Genomic DNA, 23,487 nt, shown 5'->3' with positions numbered 1-23,487 from the left:
GTAGTTACAGGAAGTCCTGTGGGATCTCATAGGTGCTGCTCCAGCCTGTGGAGGTGCTGTAGGCCCTACAGGAGTGTATTGGACAAGCTCAAGCTCTGAAATGAACATCAAGAAAAACATGTAAGGTGCAGAGCCACAATGATGAAAGGAACATCCAGCATGCGGTGGGGCATCCAACTAAACTTTGTCTGTATTGCCCCTTCCTGACCACCAGGCCATGCCACAACACGAATTATGAGTGAGTGTGCTGGTCAAGTTTGCTGATTAAACTCCCTGCGGCTCTGGCAGACATTGATACTCCATTCTTGTAATCCAAAATGTTACGTGTTATGGTTTTTCAGTTGAATCCACAATGTTTTTGAAGCAAGGCACCTTGTGCACAGTTTGATGTTATAGAAAGCATATTAAAGCCAACAAAACAACTGGGAGCTGATCGAGACTACTAGTTGCAGATCTCTTACCTTTGAATTTCCCCCAGGCGTCCGACTGGATCCAGAGTTTTTTTGTGAGCAGTACCACTGCATGCCGTTAGGTGGCATCATCGTCCTACTGTCCTTGTTGTCCGCGCCGGATATGACATTGCTGTTGCGGTACTAAAAAAAGACCTCCGCCCTGTCCTAGACCAATATGCTCACTCTGGCTCAGGTTTTATCTTCCCTGGACCCAGGAGACTGAATGGTAGCATTGGACTTTCAAGACACTTATTTTCACATTCCCATCCTGCCTGTTGCTTGCGGTTCATGGGAGGCCACAAGCATTTTCAGTTTACTATGCTCCCCTTTGGCCTTACTAGCACCCCTTTGGTGTTCACCAAGGTGATGGCGGTGGTCGCAGCTAATCTGCGCAGATCAGGGATTCCAGTCTTCCCCATCTCGTTGACTGTCTGCTTAAGGCAGACTTGCCCCAGGCTCTCGTCTCCCACCTCCTGCAGTTGTTAGAGTTCACTATAAAAATGCCCAAGTCGCACCTGAATCCCTCTCAGACGCTCCTTCTTTTTCAAGCTGTTCTGGACACAATGCAGTTGTGGGCTTCTTTTCCCCAGCGGTGAGTTCAGGATGTTGAGGCTATGATACCAATGTTTCAGCCTCTATCCTGAATTTCGGTGAGAATTACTCTGAGACTGCTGGGCCTCATGGCTCCTGCTAGTGGTGACACATGCCAGGTGGTATATGTGGGCTCTGCAGTGGGACCGGAGGTTCCAGTGGGTGCAACATCAGGGGAATCTCTGACAAGGTCCAGATTTCAGAGAGAACTGCAAAAGATCTGCAGTGGTGGTTAAGGAATTGCGATTGGGTCAGAGACAGATCTCTCTCCTTTCTTCAACTAGATCTGACATTAATGACAGATGCAGCACTCCTGGGATGGTGCAGCTATCTAGGAGAGGTGGAGGTCAGAGACATCTGGTCTCCAGCAGAATCCGGACTCCACATCAACCTGTTGGAGCTCTGTGCAAGCTGGCTAGCATTAAAAGCATTTCTTCCCTCTATCAAGGGAAATATGGTGTAGCTGTTGATTGTTGATGGACAACATCACCGCCATGTGGTACTGCAGCAAGCAGGGCACGGTGGAGTTGTGGACCGTTTGTCAGTTGGCTTTGCGCCTCTGGACATGGCTGGAACAGCAGGGCATAATCCTGGTGGTTCAACATCTGGCAGGCTCTCTGAACTCCAGAGCAGATGACCTCAGCCAAAAAGGTCCAGCAGATCACAAATGGCGCCTCCATCTGTAGGTGTCATGATTTTTCAGCAGTGGGGAGAGCCTTGGTTAGATCTTTTCGTCTCTGCAGAGAATGCGCAATGTCATCAGTTTTGCACGTTTGAGTTTCCAAGGCAGCATTCACTCTGAGACGCTTTTGATTCTTGAGTGGAACTTAGACCTCCTGTACGCCTTGCCACCCATACCACTTCTGCCTAGAGTTTTCAAGAAGATCAAGAATGATCAGGCCCCAGTAATCCCTGTGACTCCGGACTGTGCACGGAGAGTCTGGTATCCTGAGCTGCTGAGCATGTCCAGGGATCCTCCGATCAGAGTGCCCCTTTGGAAGGACCCTCTGTCGCAGCAGCAAGGGAGGATCCTGCTCCTGAACCTGTCCAATCTTCGTCTTCTTGCATAGAGAAAGAGCGGCAACAGTTGACTGCTTCTGACCTTGCACTCAAAGTTTGTAATGCAATTTTGGCAGCCAGGTGTCCCTCCACCAAAATGGCAGGGGTGTGGAATTTATTAAAATATCTACTTGTCCAGGGGACAGGTTGCTTCTCAAATCTACTTGTCCTGTAAAAAGATCTACTTGTCCCTTTGGTGCCATGTAGTGTGGCGACAAATTATGGCAGCAATCTCATTATGAAGAGCTCTGATAATAGCCTCTCTGATTATGCCAGGGCTACTACCATAGTAGGGCTTGAATACTTGCAGTTTCAATCCCTACTGTAGCAATTTCCTTATTTTGCCACCTTTCTGCAGATCTGCATACTGGGGCTGGAGGAAGCAGTAAGCAATAGTTCCAGGGCTGGAATGCCTTTGAGTCTGCAAACCTACTAACCTGCATGTTTTAAAGATTTTCACCAGCTTCTCTCTAATATTTTCCTATAATAAGAAAGGTTGGACATTTACTCCTGACAATGGCAGAATTAGAACTTCTTCCAGGGTTGGGAAGAAAGTGGCTGGAGGGAAAATGAACTTGCAAATGCTCAATAGATTTTCACATGAGCAAATCTACACATGCGTATTTACCCATGCTAAAATACAGTTCACAAATATTTTATAGGGGTACGACATATACCATGGGTGCACTTTTGTGACTTTCTTTAAGAAATTGGGGCCACATGTAGGTAGGTTTGGATTTGCGACTCGCAAATCCGAATGTAGGATGGTGTCCCTGACACATCTGTGATTCGAAAGGGCTTCGCAAATGCCCACCTAATGAATAATCATGAGGTGGGTCGCAATTTGCAACCCCCTTGCGAATAGCGGCCCTCACAGGGATGGTGGCCTGCTGGAGACAGCAGACCACCATGTCTGTGACTGCTTTTCAATAAAGCAGTTTCTTTTTTTTTTTGTAATGCAGCCCGTTTTCCTTAAAGGAAAACGAGATGCATTACAAAAACGAAAAATGAAACGTTTTCGTTTCATTTTTTCAGAGCAGGCAATGGTCCCCAGGACCACTGCCTGCTCTGAAAAAATGTTTACAGTGACATTCACAAAGGGGAAGGGGTCCCATGGGGACCCCTTTCCTTTTGCGAAAGTGTTAGCGCCCATTTGAAATGGGTGCAAACTGGGAATGGTTTGTGCACGCGTTCGCGGTCACAAAACAATCCTACATTGCACTGCTAGTCGCAATTAGGAAGGGAACACCCCTTCCTAATTGCGACAACCCGTTTTGCGATTCGGTAACCAGGTTACCGAATCGCAAAACTGGGTTTGTGCATCGCAATGTGCTTTTTGCACGTCGCAAACAGCGACTTTCGCTGTTTGCGACATGCAAAAAGCTACCTACATGTGGGTCTTGGTCCCTAATTAGGTCTGGTGTTAACAAAGACACTCTTTCGGCTGGCTTCACTGTGAGTGATCGCATTCTACTCTTCCACAAGGAGCATATTGGCACACAAAGTAGTTTTGTTCAGTGTCAGGAACTACAGTGGCAATCAGTGACGTAACGAAACTGGAGGCTGCCCCTTTGCAAAGAACATGGAGGAGCCCCCTCTCCAGACTCACTCAGGGCAGGTGTTGTGCTAAAGGGGCCCCCAGGAGGGCGGCTGCAGGGCCTTTGTTATGCCACAGGTGGCAAAGTGTGCTTTTAGAGTTCAAAAACTGTTTTTTTTTTTTTTTTTTTTTGCCAGTGTTTGTTACAATGTTGAGGGCCTGGTAGGTCCCACAACAATAAAATGTTACAAAAGCCGTGTCAAAACAAGACATGCATTGATGAAACTAAAAGACTTATAAAAATATGTCAGATCAGTTGGCTTTGTCAGTGTTTGTTTATTTTCATGCTTCCCATATTCGTGTTAAAAATGGTTACACTGATTTTCCATTAGAAATATTTTTGGGAAATACTAGCATGCATCAACACATTTTACTAAATGACACTTCATTTGCATCTAATCAGAGAGCATTCTGGGAGCATTATACTTAGCCTCATAGCCTAAACTTTTCAAACATGTGTATACACATTTTTTTTTTTTTTTTGTACTGGAACCAACGTCCGTAGTGAAGTGTGACCTTAAAACATTTATTTACAGCACTCACCCTAATAATGAAGGCTTTCAAATAATGAACCATAAATACAAGTTCGAACAGCATTATCTTTTGGAAACACATTACCTCAACTGCAGAGAGTTCCACTCTCTGTAAACAAGCAGCCAAAGGGTTTGTGCTGCAGAGGGTTGGGCCTACTTGTCCCGAGGACAAAGTAAACATAAAAACTTGTTGCCCTTGACCCCAAACAAGATGTCCTTAGGAATTCCACATCCCTGAATGGTATAGGCCTGTTGTCGGAAGAAATTTATGGCAAGGTGCACTGACAAGTCTGTTGACCCTCTTTCTGCCCCTCTCTCTGAGGTCCTGTTGTTTATTCTTTCCCTGGCCCAGGAGGGCTCTGCTGTGGGCACCCTTAAAGGTTATTTATCTGCTATTTCTTCATTTTTTTAGGGTGCCTGATGAACCTTCTTAATAGGTCCCTCAAAAGCCTTACACATCTTTTTCTTCCATCCTCATTCATTATGCCCCAGTGGGATCTGATTTAGTTTTTTACATTTTTGATGTGCGCTCCTTTCAAGCCTCTCGACAATTGTTGTCTTCTCAGTCTTCTCACTTTGAAAACGGTCTTCCTTGTGGCCATTACATCTGCTCAGAGGGTGAGTGAGCTGCAGCATTGTCATCTAAGTTGCCCAATCTTTCCATCTACCCTGACAAAGTGGTGCTTCACACTAGGGCCTTCTTTTTGCCAAAAGAGGTTACGCCCTTTCATGTAGGCCAATCCATCACCTTGCCTACTTTTTACTCACTCCCTTGCACTTCTAAGGAAGAGGAGAGACCCCACCGCCTGGACCCAAAAAGAGTGTTGGCATTCTGCTTTGATCGTAGAAGAGTTCCAGGTGGATTATCAGCTCTTTCAGTTATGTGGATGCGAAGAAAGGTTAGGCAGTGCAGAAGTGGAGTATCTCCAGATGGGGTGTACTCTGCATTAAGATCTTCTATGTACTGGCCAAAAAGAAACCCCCTGAAGGTTTGGGTGCTCATTCTACCCGAGCTACAGCTGCGACCAATGCACATGGGCATTTCTGCACACATTCACCAAACACTACTGCCTGAACAGTCAGGTGTGTAGGAATAGGTTTCTTCCTGTTTTGTCTTGCAGGACTTTCTAGTGTGATCTTGGTTCGCAGACCCTCCTCCAGGGAGTGGTATTGCTTGGGTATCTAGTCAAAGGAGAGGAATCTGCAACTAGAAATCTCTATCAAATGAACAAGTTTCTTACCTTTGGTAATGCATTATCTGATAGAGACAATATCTAGTTGCAGATTCCTTACCAAACTTCCCATCCACCCCGCTCTGCAAACCGATTTTAGGGGCAGGGACTCTCCTTTCTGGGCCTTAGGTTTGACGCACCAGTAGTTGGTGTTCTTCAAGGCTCTGCGCTTCTGGTGCGCCTATATAGGAACTTCAATGTCATATTATATCTGCGCAGCTTTTGAGCCAATCTGCCCCACCTAATGGTGTGCATGGGTACTGCTCATGAAAAATCTCCAGACCCAGTCTGACTCCTAGGGTGAATTCAAAGGTAAGGAATCTGCAACTAGATATTGTCTTTCAAGATAAGGCGTTACCAAAGGTAAGTAACTTGTTCTTTCTTAATTATAGGATCTTAATATTGATAAACCCTAGACTACATGTAGTTGTAGAACATGTTATGTAAAAAAAGAAATTTCTCTCCCCTAAAAATGCCTTTCTAAACTTAATACCATTTGTTTCAAATACTTTTCTTGATGTTACTGCCCCAATTCCCCTTTTAAAGACCATGTTTAAAAAGGAAGACCAAAAATTAAACCGAATGCCTTGTAGTAGATGTCTCTGGCTCCCATTCCAAAGATGATCTTCAATAAAAGCATTTTAAACTATAAGAAGAAAGGGAGATAGCTAACAAGAAGTAATCCGTAGCCATAACTTATGCATGTTCTTAAACCGTATGTAAGGAAGAATTTAGATGAGACGTGAAGATGCTTCTTGTCCACTTTTCCCTGTATGCCAGAAGTAACTCTTAAATGGTAAGACTCATGAGCCTCTACAGTTTGATTTTTGTTTTTGTAGCCTTCAGTTTTGCTTAATCTAGTCTGTATCACCCTTTTGACACCATACCCTGCTTCACGTCAGCCCTGGGAAGAGAAAACATTGCCCCTTGTATTTTATCTCTTTCTTGTCTCTATTCTCAGAACCTGTTCACAGGGAGGAGGTGGTCTGTAACCAGACCTCAGTCACGGGGGTTGAGGTTGTCTGCATCTGATGTCCCAAGATCCATCTTACTGTGGCTGTCCCTGTCTGGGCCAAGTACAGCCCTTTCAGCACTTGATGCAGCCTTGAGCTTCTCCGAGAGATAGTCTTGGGGTGCCAGAGCTCAGCACTCAACAAACTTCCAGTCATTTAACCCAGTGCTTCACTTTAAATATAAAAAGTACTTTAATGAACACTTGAACTATACTATATGCAATAATACACACACAATACAATTTGGTGACCTGACTTTTAGAGCAGGGTGCAAATCACCCCTGTCCTTCCTGAACAAAAGCTAAGTCTCATCTCAACATCTAAGTCTTGTGTTAGTTGGCCTTCATGAGGGGCTGGTGCTACTGCAGCAGCTGCCCAGCTCCTTGCACGATCACCTACTTTTGGGCTATGCGCAAACTTGCAATCTCTTTCCACCTCCTCAGTGTTCATGTTTGTGGATGTGATAGTCCTGGCCCCTTGATACACCTCTCTTAAAAAAATTAAAAAAAAGAAAAAAAAAACCACACATTATCACTAGAGAAGTAATTTAGCTTCAGTAGACATTGCTGATCCATGCCAAATTTTTCTGGATGACATTTTTAAAAATGGTGGATGTTTTTCAGTGATGTAATATTCCAGGAACCATGAGACCTATATACTTTATTTTGGTTTCAAAACTTATGTTTTGGGGGTCAGGTAGTCTTATAGAGACAGAAAATAACTCCTCAGAGAAACCTTTTTGCCATTTTGCATATTGGCTGCTCTATAATGATGTGCTTTAGCCATCATATTTGTAATTTATTTTAATATCCTTTTTGTTTCAGGTTTTCCGTTGATCTAAATTCATAAACATGAGCGCAGCAGGTGGTTGAAGATGATCTTTACCTAGGATCTTTACCTCCTGACAGAGTGCTGCTAACTACAAAATCTGAGTACTCATTCAACAAAGAAAAATGTGTCATATTCCAAACTAATCCGAAAGAAAAGCTAACATTAACTGCGACTGGACAGAGAAGAGTTTGAGATGCTGCAGAAATAAGACAAGATGAAGTTTGCAAAAGATTGAAACTGATGGGTGAAGAGGATCAGTTATTTGATCATTGGAACAACGAGTTGTATCAGTGGAAAAAAACTTGGGAAAAATCATCAAAAAATAGCAGAAACCAATGAATCACAACAAGAATTTGACTCTTCCGAGAAAGCGAGGACAATCAAACCCAGTGCCCATCTACTTAGAAGATCAATCGTTACCCCTTGTCCACCTCCAACAACTGATCAGAAAGCAGAGGATCTTCAATGTGTTATCTGTGGTTTAGCCAGAACAAGAGTCAAAGGGACTGACGAATGAACAAAGTACAGAGTATGCAAGTCTCAATGGGCATACATGTTTTTATCTGCAGCTAGTTTCTTGCAAGATGAAGTTTTCAGCCAAGTAGCTGATCTAAACAGTGAAGTGAATGTATTTGCAGCGGATTTGTATTCCCAACTGAACTGCATGCATGCATACATTCAAAAATATGAATGTACAATGAGCTCTGAGCAGCAACGGAACCACCAGCCTTCTGTTAAATTTGCCCTCTTTGAAAAAGCAAATTAAGATTTAAAGCCACTCTTGAGTGCTGGCTGCGGGGTCAGACTCAGTGGGATCAGAGAAATAATGGTCAACATTGATGAAACTGTATTGATCCATAATAATGAAATCAAGATTTTTTTCTGGTGAGAATGTACAATGGCAGAATTCATTTTTGCCACATTAACAAAAAGAATGAGCCACTTATTGTGTTCTCAACTGATTTGACTCCTGAAGTTCTGGCTGCCAAAATAAGATCACAGAATACAGTAAAAGCACAGGAACCATTTTAAGAAATGTCCTGAAAGATTTAGATTTTGGTCTTAATGACAAATTTAGTGATGCCTCAGAGCTCTGCAAATCATTGGAGTCAAAAAGAATGCCTGATGTTGTCTTAACATTTTTTACACCATTGTTATATCCGCAAAGCAAAACTGTTACAAACTAAAGTTGTTGAGTTCGGGATATAAGCAGACAACATTGATGATGGCTTTGAAGATATAAGCGGAGAAGAGGTAGACAATCCCATGAACTTGATAGGCTTAGGCTGTGCAAATGTACTGTCTTTTCTAAATCACATATTATGAATCCGATCACGGCAAAAAGAAAACTCAGCTACACATGGCTGCCCAAGCAGTGTATGATAGGTGCAAAAGTATAGGGTAAATCACTTCAATGAACAGGATTGGTGTATCCAGAAATTATAATGACCTAGTACAGAGCAGGAACTTGTTGGCAGCTCATGCTGTAAAATCAAGAGCTCAAAACAAAACCTTCACCTGAAGAATTTAAATCTGAAAAGGTGTCCTCCTTGAAAACTGTTATGGACTATGTCACAATTGTGAATGGTCAAGATTTCATCCATGCCAAACTTCGTAGAGGTATTTCAGACTGTTCTACAGATGTCAGTCAGTGTGCACCTTGCAAGAACTGCACATTGTCTTTGACAGTTACCTTGAACAATCTGTCGAAGAAGGTGAGAGAATCAGATGAATGTCCACAAGTGGAACAATTGACCTTGTCTGCACCAAAAATTGGCCACATATACCTGTGCAACTTGATAAATTCTGGTCATCAACATCAAACAAGATGAGCTGGGAGATGTTAACTTGCCAAAACATTGCTGATACTTCAGTGAACGCTGAATTTTCAATTATTGCAAGTTGAATGGTTGTCAATAAGGAGTTGGTGCCTGCAGAGAGATTCAAAAGGTACAGGCCATATTGTTCAAGAACTTAAAAACAAATTGGAGGAAGCTAATCTTCATGTTATGCCACATGTTGAGTAGGTTATTCGAAATGGTTCCAGTCGAGTCTCTGTACTGTCAAATGTCACAGATCTTATTATTGTGCTACTTAGATTTGTTGCAGTATTTATAAGTCAAGGATTGTCAACTATGTATACATTATGGAACAGTCAAGAAAAGACACTTAATCCCGCTTCATATTCTGTACAAGAAACTTGACCCAGAGATGCCCAGTGTTCTTATCAAGGCACGTATTCTTATAGTGATGACACTATGAGCAAAATTGGAACAAAGCTTGGAGCTTTAACTGCTGAACGTAAAAGGATTTGCTCAGACAGAAGAAGACTGTGACTTTGAAGTTGTAAACAAATACCTCGTTCATGTGTGGAAAACGAGTTCCGATTGTTGCACATTTGACGATCTTCGGTACAGTGAGTTGAATGGATCAGTCCCACTAAGTGACTTTCCACCGGCCTTCCATATTCTGTGCGTGGACACATTAAAAGAGGGTTCTACTTGATCAGAAGATGTGTAAATGTTTTGGATCATGCATATCTAAAAGAAGATCCGTGTCAATTTGGTTGGGGATATTGATGGGGTGCTAAAACCTATGAACCTTTAAGTTTCTACCCACAGAATGTACATGTACTTGCAAAACCTATGCTATAAAAAGATGTGCCTGTCGATATGTTCTTTTCAAGTGTTCAACATCCTGCATGTGTGCCACAGACGACTGTCGAAACAAATAAAGTGAACTATGAAAATGTGTCTAAAACAGGAGTGATAAGCATTTTTTATTTTTCATATTCAGATCATAAACATTGTTTGGTGTATACATAAAAGGATTAAAAAACATTATTTGTTTCATTTCTATATATCCCTTCTTCCTCTATTATAGCTGCCATTTTGGTAAATGGCAGAAGGGTTGCTCTGAGGAGTAATTTGCTGTCTCTATAAAACTACTTGACCCCCAAAACCTATGTTTTGCCACCAAAATGAAGTAAATAGGTCTCATAGTTCTTGAAATATTACATCATCACTGCAACACATCTGCCATTTTTAAAAATGTTGTCCAGAAAAATTTGGCCCAGATCAGTAATGTCTACCCAAGCAACATTACTACTCTAATGATCCAAAAACACAAATCAAAAATGAAAATATCTGATGGAGACTTCTAGCTGCAGATTCCTTACCTTAGAATTCCCTGGCATCCGCTTCGAATCTGGAATTTTTCTGCTGAGCAGTACCCTGCGCGCGCCGTCAGGTAGCATTGTTCGGATCAGCGTGGCGTCGCCCGGCTCCACATGGAGTCTTTGGAGCCATCAATGACGTGACAGTTGTCTATATAGACGCCACCTCGGCGCGCATACGTCATTTCTTTTCCTTCCGCGCCCGTTAAGCGCAGATACGGATTAGAGCTACCCTTTCTTCGAACGTCAAGGTTTTTCTCACCTTTTTGACTGTTTGAAGTCATGTCTGCGAGAAACACTGGGTTCAAGCTGTGTGGTGCATGTCATCGCGCCATGTCGGTGATGGACCTGCACCGAGTTTGCCTTTGGTGCCTCGAGAAGGATCACGACTCCACCTCGTGCTCAGTCTGTCAGGCCATGACTCCAAAGGCCTTGAGGGAGAGACCCCTCAAGCTTCTTTCGACCCGACAGCCGTCTTCGGTCAGCGTGACTCTGAGGAGGTCACGGTCCTGCAGTAGGAGGAGGTCGCGGCACTGCTCCTGGAGCCCCAAGTCCTCTTCCTCGCATTCGAGGTCCTCTGATCATTCAGGTAAGAGGCACAAGAAGAAGAAGTCCAAGCGGACTACGACTTTGCCATGCCCGTCGGCCGACGAGGTTTCTAGGGAACGTCGACGTTCTGAGCGCGGTTCCGTGGTGCCGTCGCCAGGGTCGACTCCGCGTCTTCCTCCTTTTCCGAGGACCGGAGCAACCCCCGCTCAAATAAAATAATTTTACGAGGCCATGCGTCTCGTTTTTGAGCGGGCTGCACCCTCGGGTGGGTCTTCGGGCCCTATGGTGTCAGCAGGGGCCCCTTCGTGTTAGATATCAGCAGCTTCAGCCTCGGTGCCGTTGGGGACCCGAGGATCCGATACCAGTTCCGGACCGGCGCTGGTCCCTCACAGTCGACCTCCTCCGGCGCCGGGTACGACGTAGACGCTTCCTCCACCACTGGCGCCTACCGGTGGTAGCCCCATCCTCAGACCGGATGTTCCAGAGCTGGAGCAACGTTGTACGACGCCGACTCCAATGGCGCAGATTCGGCCCAGATCATTGTCTGGGCATTGTTCTGAACTGCCAGGCACAGGAGAGGAATGGGAGGGTTCTGAGGACCCTTTGGAATATGACCTGGAACAGGATTGGTACGAGGATCTAGGGGAGGCCAGTGGACTGGACACATCTCCAGATACTGGTATGCTCTCTCCCCCTAATGTGGCTACAGAAGAGGGATCTTCTTATGCTATGGTGGTGCATAGGGCAGCTGAGGCCTTGGACCTAGACTTGACTACGGTGCCAGTCAGGATGAATCTCCTGACAGAGGTGTGTCACCCAGGGGTGACAACATCAGAGCCAATGTTGCCCTTCATTGCGGCCCGAACAGATGTCCTTCTGGGTACATGGTCCCAGCACAGGGGCTACTGTGAATAGGACGGTCGGCCGCCGCCATAGGCCCGCTCCAAGTGACCCGAGTTTCCTGACCCAGCACCCCACCCCAGAGGGCTTGATGGTCCAAGCCTCTACTTCCCATGATGCCTTCCCTTCCGCTCCTCTGGATAGGGAATCCTAGAGGCTGGACCAGCTTGGAAAAACATTGTTTTCTTCCACCAGCCTGGCATTGAGGTCTGTAAACACCTCTTGCCTATTGGGCCGTTTTTCCCAATGCTTTATGGGATACGGTGGCACAGGTGCTGCCCCAAGTCCCGTAGGCCGTACGGGACACTCTCACCCAGGCTGTCAAGGATGGGAGAGATGCAGCCAAGTTTACGATCAGGTGTGGATTGGACACGATCGACTCGCTGGGCAGAGCGATTTCATCATCAGTGGCCCTGTGTCGCCACGCCTGGCTACGTTCAACTGGCTTTTTGGGGGATGTCCAGTCAAGTTTGATGGGCATGCCTTTTGATGGCTCTCGCCTTTTTGGTGAGAAGGCAGACTCCACGCTTGAGAGGTTCAAGGATTCTTGAGCTATGGCCAGATCCTTGGGCCTTTCAACTACAGCAGTCTGTCTTTCGCCCCTTCCGAGCCTTCGGAAGGGGCGTGGTACCACGCCAGCCACAGTTTAGCCACCGTTCTCAGGCTTCACACCATCCCAGAAGAGGACGTGGTTGTGGTACCATCAGACCCAGATGATCTGGCCAGAGGTCGGCCACCACACAGCCCCCTCTCCACTGCACCTAAGCCCTCCTAGTGTGGTTCTGCAGGACCACGTCCTTCCAGTTGGAGGGAAGATTCAGTTTAATCTCCCTCACTGGCTTTCCATCACAACGGACAAATGGGTTCTGCAGATCATACGGAAGGGCTATTCCCTCTCTACCAGTCTTTCCCTTCCTCTATCCCTCCGACAAAAGAACGGCTGATGGACGATCATTTAATTTTGCTCCACAAGGAAGTTACAGCTCTCTTGGCCAAGGGAGCCATAGAAAGGGTCCTGATGTCAGAAGCAGGCAGTGGTTGTTATTCCCGCTACTTTCTGATTCCCAAAAAGAACAAGGGCCTTCACCCTATCCTGGATTTAAGGGACATCAATCTCTTCCTCAAGAAGGAGAAATTCAAGATGGTCTTGTTTGCCCTAAATCAAGGAGACTGGATGGTAGCGTTGAACTTGCAGGACGCATATTTTCATCTCCCCATCCTGCCAGCCCTCAGGCGTTACCTGCGGTTCAAGGTGGGCCACAAGCACTTTTGGTTTACCGTGCTCCCTTTCGGTCTCACCAGTGCCCCTCGGGTGTTCACGAAGGTGATGGCGGTGGTGGCAGCGCATTTGCGCAGGTCAGGGAATTCAGTCTTCCCCTACCTCGACGATTGGCTGTTGAAGGCTCCCACGCCCCAGGCTCTCGTCACTCATCTCCAGATCACGGTGAACCTCCTGCACTTGCTGGGGTTCACTATCAATGTGCCGAAGTCACGCCTGACTCCCTCTCAGAAGCTCACTTTTATCGGAGTTGTTCTGGACACAGTGCAGTATCGGGCCTGTCCTCCCGAGCAGCGAGTCCAGGATATTCAGGTTATGATACCGATGTTTCGGCCTCTATCCTGGATTTCGGTGAGACAGACTCTGAGGCTGCTGGGACTCATGGCCTCCTGCATCCTATTGGTCAAGCATGCCAGATGGCATACGAGGGCTCTGCAGTGGGACCTGAAGTTCCAACGGGCACAGCATCAGGAGAATCTTACCGACGTGGTTCAGATCTCGGAGGGAACTGCAAAGGTTCTGCAGTGGTGGTTAGTGAACTGCGTTTGGGTTAAAGGCAGACCCCTCTCCCTTCCCCAGCCAGATCTCACAGTAGTGACAGATGCATCACTTCTGGGATGGGTCGTGGACCCTTTGTCAGGAGGCTCTGCGTCTCTGGACATGGGTGGGACAGCAGGGCATAACCCTGGTGGTTCAACACTTGGCAGGTCCTCTGATCACTGGGGCGGAGGAGCTCAGCCAAAAATGCTTAGCAGATCCCGAATGGTATCTCCATCCGGAGGTGGCGCAAGGACTCTTTCAGCAGTGAAGAGAGCCTTGGTTCGATCTGTTCGCCTCCGTAGAGAGCGCGCAATGTCAGCAGTTTTGTGCGTTGGAGTTTCCAAGGGGGCTCTCGGTAGGCAACGCTTTTTGTCGCAAGTGGAGTTCAGGCCTCCTGTACGCCTTTCCGCCCATACCACTTCTGCCCAGAGTTCTCAAGAAAATCGAGAACGACCGGGCCCAAGTAATCCTAGTGGCTCCGGATTGGGCACGGATAGTCTGGTATCCAGAGCTTCTCAAAATGAGCATCAGTCCTCCAATCAGGTTGCCTCTTCGGGAGGGTCTTCTGTCGCAGCAGCAGGGTAAGCTTCTTCACCCGAACCTGGCAACTTTGCGGCTCCCTGCGTGGAGGTTGAGGGGCGACAGTTGATGGTTTATGACCTCCCTTCTGATGTCTGTAATGTCATTCTGGCAGCCAGGCGTGCCTCTACTGAGTCGATTTTACACCTGCCAATGGAAACGTTTTGTTTCATATTGTACAGAGAGCTCTATAGATCCTCTTTCTTCTTCTCTTTCTAATATCCTTTTGTTTATTTTATCTCTTGCCCAACAAAGTTCCTGTTTGGGGACCCTCATGGGTTATCTTGCTGTCTTATCGGCTTTTCTACGTTTGCCCGATTCAACCATTTTTGTTTGTCTCCCATTGTACAGAGATTCTTAAAAGGGCTTGTAAATATGTTTCCACCTGTGCCTTTTGTGATGCCCCAGTGGGAGCTTAATCTAGTTCTCACTTTTCTAATGTGTACTCCTTTTGAGCCCTTGCATAACTGTCCTCTCCGACTGCTCACTATTAAAACAGCCTTTTTGGTGGCAATTACATCTGCCAGGGGAGTGAGTGAGCTGCAGGCTTTATCTTCAAAACCACCGTATATCACGATATATCCTGACAAGGTAATATTAAGAACTCGTGCCTATTTCCTCCCCAGGGTGGTGACCCCTTTCCATCTGGGTCAAAATATCACCCTGCCCACCTTCTTTGCACCACTGCATCCCTCTAAGGAAGAGGCACGTCTCCATCGGCTGGACCCAAAAAGAGCATTATTGTTCTACCTTAAGCGCACAAAAGATTTCCGAGTGGACGACCAACTCTTTGTGGGGTACGTTGGTGCAAAGAAGGGTTGGGCAGTACAGAAACTGTCCATTTTGCGCTGGGTTGTTCTCTGTATAAAGATCTGCTACGCTTTGACCAAGAAGCAGCATCCAGAGGGCTTGAGGGCTCACTCTACTAGAGGGGAAAGCATGCTACCACTGCATTAGGTCGTGGTGTGCTGGTGCTTGACATCTGCCAAGCGGCAACGTGGGCTTCCTTACACACGTTTGCGAGACACTACTGCCTGAATAGCCAAGTGAGAAGGGAGGGGCATTTTGCCCGCTCAGTCCTGCAGGACTTCCTAATATAAAATATATCCTTCAAACCCACCACCAGGGGTTATAGCTTGAGTATCTAAGGTAAGGAATCTGCAGCTAGAAGTCTCTATCAGATGAACAAGTTACTTACCTTTGGTAACAAATTATCTGGTGGAGACTCTATCTAGCTGCAGATTCCTTACACCCACCCAAGCCTCCGACGCCACGCGGAGCCGGATGACGCACGCGGATCCGAAAGACGCCACCGGACGGCATGTGCAGGGTACTGCTCAGCAGAAAAATTTCAGATTCGAAGCTGATGCCAGGGAATTCTAAGGTAAGGAATCTGCAGCTAGATAGTCTCTACCAGATAATTCGTTACCGAAGGTAAGTAACTTGGTCCTCTGGACAACAATTTTTTACTGAGGTAGGTCAGGGGGCTGGGATTATGGCTGTGATCAGGGAAAATCGAAGCAAGGCGAGCTGGATCCTCTTCCCAGCTGGCCTGGCAGGTGCTCGTTGCAGCTCTAATGATCTGATCGGATCTGGATTGATTCGGCTTACCACAGCTGATGTGATGACCCCTCACCTCTGGCAAGCTCCATTTCAGGCCGACACCAACTCTGGTGGCATAGCAGTCCTTTGAGAATTCTGTTGCACACTACATTCCCTTAAACATAGAGGAATTGGAACTGAAGTGTGGATCAGGGGGTCCCATTTCTGCCTGTGGTTTCAGAACTAGCTCATTTCATGTGCCTTCTTAAGGCCACTCTCCAGACCCAGCCTTCGTGTAGCATGGTGTTCTTCACAGCAGGATTTTCTCCAACCTGGAGCACCCACAACAGAAGCATAAAAAGGTGTGAGATTTCTACACTTGGAGGTCATCAGCCTAAACGAAGAGCGTTTGTTACGGGGGGAGGGAAACAAATGCCATCCTCACCCAAGGGGTCCCTTTCACCTTGAACAACAGAGGTTGCAGTCCCACCCATCACCCCACTATCTATAAGATGGCAGTGTACAGAAAGACTATCAGCAGTTCCTTGCGCAGCAAAAATTCTAATCTATTTTCTAAAGGAAACCTAGCTCCTCTATCCCCTTTTCAGTGGCTATTGGAGTTGTCAATGTTAATTTCTTTTATCCATGCTGAACAGTACGGCTGAGAGTCATGTAAAAAGCGCTATAACCCAGCAAACGCTGTGGAATGCAAATAGAATCTGATGCAATATTGTGTGGGATATTTAATTTTCAGACAGTAGGGGGACCCGCCACACTGTAAAACAAAGCTTGAATTGAAATGCATAACACCACTTCATGCACATATTGCAAATGTTTTTTTGTGTGTGCAAAACACAGAACAAAAAACGGGAGCGGTGATAGTTTTACTTTTGTTGATATAGTGAAATTAAGTCCCTCCTTCAAATTGGGGACCTTGACCTTCAGCATGTCTAGGATATATATGAATGGTGCCTGTAATTACAATGGTCCTCCAGGCAAGACCAGTGGACATCTCCATCTTCTCTAGCCCAAACTGGTCTCCTTTTCAACAGAACTGCATGAAGTTTATAAATGTGCTCTACAACAGTTAGGAAAAAGATGTGATCAGGATTTGGACTTTTAAAAAGTTCAGCCCTTCTGGTAAGTCTCTGGCTTCACTTTTGAAAAAGATAGTTCTGACCCTCTAAGCCAATATGGTGTTCAGAGTATCAGCTTGACACTGAGTACACCTGTGTACAAGACAACAACAGAAGCCAGGATTGGTTGCCTCCCTGTTGACTGTGCCTACTTATGAGTAGCCTGTGGATCCACTTTTCTGCTTGCCCCAAAGAGAGAAGAAATGATATGAGAAATGGGTGCAAGGTTACTCCTATGGTATCCGGATCAACTTTGTCTTCATCATGCAGTGTGAAGTCCTGTCCCATTAGTTAAAGTATCCGGAACCGTTTGAACAATCATTACAGCCTTTGCAGTTTGAAGGTTTATATTTCATTCACACTTTTCTTTAAGTAGACAAGCAGTTGGTACTGATGCCAACAGTATTGGCTATGGTTTTCCTTCCTTCGGAAAAAAAATGTCTGTGATTGGTAAATTTTGAGGTAGGGGCCACTGCTGCAAAAAGGCACCCTGGGAAACGGTCCATATGTTTCATTTTATGAACCACTTGGAACCTTACCTGGAGCTAAGACTAGTGATTTTGACTACGACTTCACCTGTCGTGCCAGCGATCCTTCTCCAGCGCCGATCACATTGCCGATGCCCCGGGCAGCACCAGCCCCATTCTGATCCCCAATGACTCGTAGTCAGAACGGCATCGCTCAACACCGATTCTGGAGCTGCTAGGGCCTATTGGTCCTATGTCATTCCCTGAGCATTTTTCTGAGTAGCCAGTTTTGGCTGATGAATGAGAGGGGTCACTGGACCCTTTAGAATACTAGCTAAAGACTCCAACTTCCTTGGACTGATATGAGGAGCTAGGAGAGGCCAGTGGACTGGACACCTATCCAGATTCTGGCTTGCTCTCTCTACTCACCATTGCTACGGAGGAGGGGGGCATCATACGCAATGGCGGTGGAGGTGAAGGAGCAGCTGAGGTCCTTGACCTCGAACTTTCCTCTGTGGCGGTCAAGACTAAACTCTTGACTGAAGTGCTTCAGTCAAGAGTGTGAACCCCTATTGCCCTTTAATGCAGCTCTTCTGGGAACTTGGTCCAAGCCCAGCACAGGGGCTCCTGTGAACAGGACAATTGCCCACTGTCATCACCCTGCCCCAGGTGATCCTAACTTCCTCAGCCACCATCCCACCCCGGAGAGCGTTGTGGGGAATCCAAGAGACAGGACACGCTTGGGAAGAATGTTTTTTTCACCACCCTGGCATTGGGGTCGTTGAACACCGCATGCCTTTTGGGCCATTACTCCCATACCATACGGTTGCGCAAGTGCTGGCACAGGTCCCGGAGGAGGCCTGGGCCATCCTCTCCCAAGCAGTGAAAGACTGGAGGGATGCAGCAAAGTTCACCATTAGGTGTGGTTTGGATACACAGACTCGCTGGGCAGAGCAGTTTTGATGGCGAACGTTCAGTGCACACCTAGCTAACATCTGGCTTTTTGGGTGATGTCCAGGCCAACCTCGTGGACATGCCCTTCGATTGGACTCATTTCTTCAGAGAAAAGGCAGATTTGGAGCTGGAGCACTTCAAGGACTTGCAGGCTACGGCCAAGTCCTTGGGCTCTCAGTGACACCTCTCCCCCCAGTTTGCCTTTTACCCCTTTCGTGGCTATGGTACGGAAGGCGCATGGCACCGCGCCAACCATATCCCCGCCACCATGCTGGGCAAGCTCCCCAAGCTATGCAGTGATGTGGACTCAGTGAATTTCGACCCTGGGGGTCTGGTAGCTAGGAGTCATCTGCCACCAATCCCCCGGCAGCTGCATCCTCAAAGCCCTCCTAGTTTGATTCTGCAAGACCCTGGGTGCACGGTTGGAGGGGGAATCCACTGTCAGTCCATAACATCAGATTAATGGGTCTAGCAGATCATTCTGATGTGCTGCTCCCTCTTGTTCCAATCTTTCCCTCACACTATACTGCCAACTCAAAATGGAATTCATATAAATATACACTGCTCCTGCATCATGTGTACATGACTTCACAATCTACGTAGTGTGTTTCATTGGGCATATATAGCTCTGGGTCTACCCAGGAACCTCAAAGTTCCAACATGTGTTTACAAACATGTGAGTAAGACTAAAATACACTAACATAACCTGTTCTAGTTTATGGATTAGCAAAGATTACACACACACACACTTATACATGTAGGGCGATGATGTCATGTGGGATATCCAATGAGAAGTGTAAGGTGACTGTATAATATCTTATTCAAAATCAGTATCTCGGAGGGCTTTTCACAAAATGTATATTTTAAATTTGCAATATTAAAGAACCCTCTGCCATTTATCATGGCTAAATCTTTAAATTTGCAACTTCTACTACTGTTTTTTTTTTTTTTTTTTTTACTTACCCCTGAGGATAAATAACAGTAGCTGGTCACTACAGGCATCACACTCCTCTCAACTACTTTGCCCCCATCTGCTTCATTTCCTTGATTCATATTTTCCCTAAACTCTGAATACAGGCAAATAGGTAATTACAGCTTTCTAAACATTGATTGTCCAAACACATTGCAGCATTCACTACAGGGTGTTAATTTTGCTTAGTATGCATGTTTTTAAAATTAATTTCATAAATCTGAATACCTGAGTATATTGATTATTTTACTCAAACTGTTTTTACTTATACTCACCAATTTGTTTTTAAGGGAAGAGTTGGAGAGGATGAAGAGTGTCATTGATAATGCCAAGAAAACACCAGTTGATGGAGCAAAACCTCACATAACATCAGCAGAAGAGAATCTTCACCACATGATTGTTGATCTTGACAATGTTGTCAAAAAGGTAATATTTTGTTTCTGAAAGTGTTTTTTTTGTTGTTTAAAAGAAACCGAGCATATTGCAAATGTCAGGCAAAAAAGGGGGAGTCCCAAAACACATTTCCCCCATGCATTTTCTCATAGGGATTTTGTACATGACTACAGCCCAAACCACTAGACAGAATTACACCAAATTTGGCAGAAAGCTAGCTCTTGGTCCAGAAAGCGTTTTATTTATGATTTGATGTAAATCCGTTCAGTAGTTTTTGAGGTATGAGATTAAAAAATATGGATATCTAGGATCGCGAATATTAGAGATGCCTCCTGTATTTTACCCAATCCTTTAGTGCAGGACTGACCGATCTGTGCCAGCCTGCCACTTCCAGACGAGTTTCTGACCACATGGGGTGAGAGCCTTTGTGCTCTCTGTGGCCAGAAACAAAAACTACACTGGGCGAAGGTATTTTTATGAGTAAATAGACACCAAAATGACATAAGTCCAATATAGGAAACCAGAGATATGAATTTTAAAAGAATAAACACTTTCTAGTGCTTAGAAATTCAAAGTGCCGACTTTACCAAAATTCTCCAATCTTCAGGAGGCATTTCCTGAAGTCGTCCTTGCAGGTACAGAGGGTCCAAAATATAAATCCAAGGGTCAGGAATCTCCTGGATGGTCCTTGGAAAGTTGGACCACAATTCCCACATTGCACCTGGCCAAATCCTTGAAATCCACTGGATGCTGGGGGGGGGGGGGGGGGGGGCGCAAAGGGGGGGCGTGGTCTGGCTGCCGAAGCGAATGGCCGCCTGAAGGAGAAGCTCTGCGTGCCGGGCTGGATCGGAGGCTCAGCGGGGGTGCAATTCTCCGTCAGCAACCTCCTCCGCAGCCTCTCAATACCTCAGGAGACGTGGACTTGAGAAACAATGCGGATTCGCGGCTCGGAACAGCCGCTTCAGCTGAATCAGACGTCGGACCGCAAGCGGCCTACCGTGGTGCGTCGAGCCACGGTCTAGTGCACGCAACGAACCCGGAGACAAGTGCGTCTTCAGGGGAAGCTGAGGACGCCACTATCCCTGCACCCCGTGACAGGAGACACGCGAACAGAACCACACATCCGGAGCCCACAACTAAGGAGTGGGGGGACATACCTGCCTTCCCCCCCCCCCCCCCCCCCCCCCCCCGGGGCATTGCTGCAATTAACTATTTAACCCCATGCTTCGGCTCGATCATAGAGCCATGACGAAGCCCTGCACCAGGAGGCCCTTAAACTGACAAACAATGGTGGGATCCCCTAAAGAAACTTTGACTTTTGCTCCACAGCATTCCTGGATGGAATAATGAAAGATTCACCAGGCAAACCCTTGGCTCACAAACAAGAGGGTAATACAATCATAACCGAAGCTCTCTTTCTGAAACAAACTGGCATCCTCTTCAGTAGTCCTGACAGGGAACTCCTCGCTGGGGTGATGAGGCTGATTCTTTCAACGAGACAATACAAAGGGGAGGGATCTCTCACCGGACTATAGCGGCACTACACCTGAAGTCGCTCCCCCTCCAGACTCTTCCCTGCGACCACCGTTCTTTTAACCTCTATACCCTCACCTCAGCACCCGGTGGGGGACCCGAGGTAGATTTAGACATAGCACGAACTGCTTCAGATGGCACAGGAATCTGGGCCTATGGACATCCAGATCGTCTAGAAGTGAAAACACCATCCACTGGTCGCACAGCTCAACAACTAACCCATCCCATGTGAAACCCCCCCCATCCACAATCTGCCGAGTTACCCACCTACAACGGCTGCAGTCCCAATAGCCTGTCCGACTGTACCAAGGGCCACGAGCGGCGAGACCTGGGACCAATACACACATACCTACTAGATACCCTCCCCCTGGGACCTTCGTACATTCGGGGAAATGCCAAACAGGAAAAGGTAAACTCTCGCCAACTGCTGTTCTCAGAGGCCATTGTACAACCAAAAACCATGGCGGCACAGATGACCCCACTCTGCCCCTCACCCTCGCCAGCTGACCCCTCTACGCTGGGAGCGACAGACAGCATATTGCAGGAGATTGCTTTGGTAGGACGCCGCCTAGAGGCAATGGAAATAAAAATAACAGATTTAACTGTGGCCTCCTCCTCCATCCACGCTAACATTGCCGGCTTCCAGGAGACAGCAAATGCCTTGGACCAACGTCTCACAGCCGTGGATGACCAAGTAGTGGTACTGCCCGATCAGGAGGTGGAGTTACGATCCCTCCGAGCAAAGATTACCGATCTGGAACATAGGAGTCGCAGAAACAACATACGCTTTTTTGGTATCCCGGAACATAAAGAGGGATCTGAAGGCCCGGTCTCCCTGGAGGGTCACGAGATCAGAGTGGCAGCAGATTTCTCCAGACTGACAAATGAAAAACGAAAGGCATTTCTGGCTCTCCGCCCGCAACTTAGGAACCTGGATATTAAATATGGCCTTTTCGAGCCAGCTCGAATGTGGATCACATACAACGGCAAATCCAGAGACTTTACCAAAACAGAAGACCTCGGCTCCTTTCTGAGCAACCTTGCCTCCCACCCCATGGATACTACCTCCGTACACCTGGACTCTGACTCCCTCCCTATAGGGGACACCTTCACTACTCTATCCCCGCGGTCTCACCCCAGCGCCCATCCTCACAAAAGAGAGGCAGAATGTACGAACGTCCCCCTAAATCTCATGGCAATCGTGATCATGTCCTTCAAGCGGTGATCGACCACACCCAGGACACGGGCAGAGACTAATCCCGTTCTCCCTTGAAACCATTAATCGGCGACCATCCAGGACATTGATCTCCTAGAGACCCGGAGGAATTCTTGATTCGAATCTGTCACCAGATCCTCCCACTTTCGGACAGCTAAGTGGCAAACTCAATTAATCTAATTGATTACTATCTTTTTGGCAGGAGGGGATCTGGGAGGGATTTGGGCCCCAACCTCCTCCTATTGTAAGTGAAAGGTTCAAAACGTCCGCTACCTCTTCTCAGTGCTGCTGCTATAATAGTCCGGGGTCAAACTTATGATTGGACAAATGAAAAATCACAGCGGTGGTAAATGTCCTGTTAACTTGTTTTTGCATATTCTTTATTTTTTGTGATGTGGTTTCTCTGACACAGTTGTTACAAGATTAAAAAATGTTTTTCCTTATAACGAGCCTCTCCCCACGCCCCCCCTCAACATTTTTCACATTTCGGCCAAGGGGAAGGCTGACTCCACACCAGCAGATTATTCCCCCACACATGACCGATTGGAAGGGCGCTCGGTGCTCTAGTACAACAAACTCCCTACACTAAGTCCTCGGAGACATATCGGCCCTCCCTAGACATCCCCTAGACGAAGTCATACAGTTACCCCCTGTCCCTAGCCCCTAAGATTAGCAAGGGCACATTTACCAACCGCTAAAGCAGGCCTTTCGGGTACTGTCTTCCCCGGTTGGGGACAATGGCAGCACCGCCCTCACCCTGTCTCTGACAGCACTGGTACTACGCCCTCTGAGTATTTACTTGGGCGCCCACCCAGAGCACAGCCCCGCCCGCCGTAATTCTTTACACCCTACACCACTATGATACATGCCATACATTGTCTATATCCTAAGTAATACCTCATGATTCATCATATCTGCCTTCCCAAACCTCAGCCCCCATAACCTT

The 23,487-nt window shown here is 46.7% G+C and overlaps 1 protein-coding gene across 2 annotated transcripts in view; it reads left to right on the top strand.

Moving 5' to 3' along the window:
* Positions 1-23,487, top strand: part of IMMT (inner membrane mitochondrial protein) — a 300,472-nt gene that overhangs the window by 105,639 nt on the left and 171,346 nt on the right. For both annotated transcript variants that reach the window (XM_069204323.1, XM_069204314.1), the window contains one exon: positions 19,690-19,825. In XM_069204323.1, coding sequence (XP_069060424.1) covers positions 19,690-19,825 — 136 coding nt within the window. The remainder of the gene's footprint in view (positions 1-19,689; positions 19,826-23,487) is intronic.

Source organism: Pleurodeles waltl, chromosome 1_2, assembly GCF_031143425.1.
Source record: "Pleurodeles waltl isolate 20211129_DDA chromosome 1_2, aPleWal1.hap1.20221129, whole genome shotgun sequence".
NCBI lineage: Eukaryota > Metazoa > Chordata > Amphibia > Caudata > Salamandridae > Pleurodeles > Pleurodeles waltl.
Note: the sequence above shows the minus strand (reverse complement) of the source record. Positions and strands in the feature narration are given on the sequence as shown.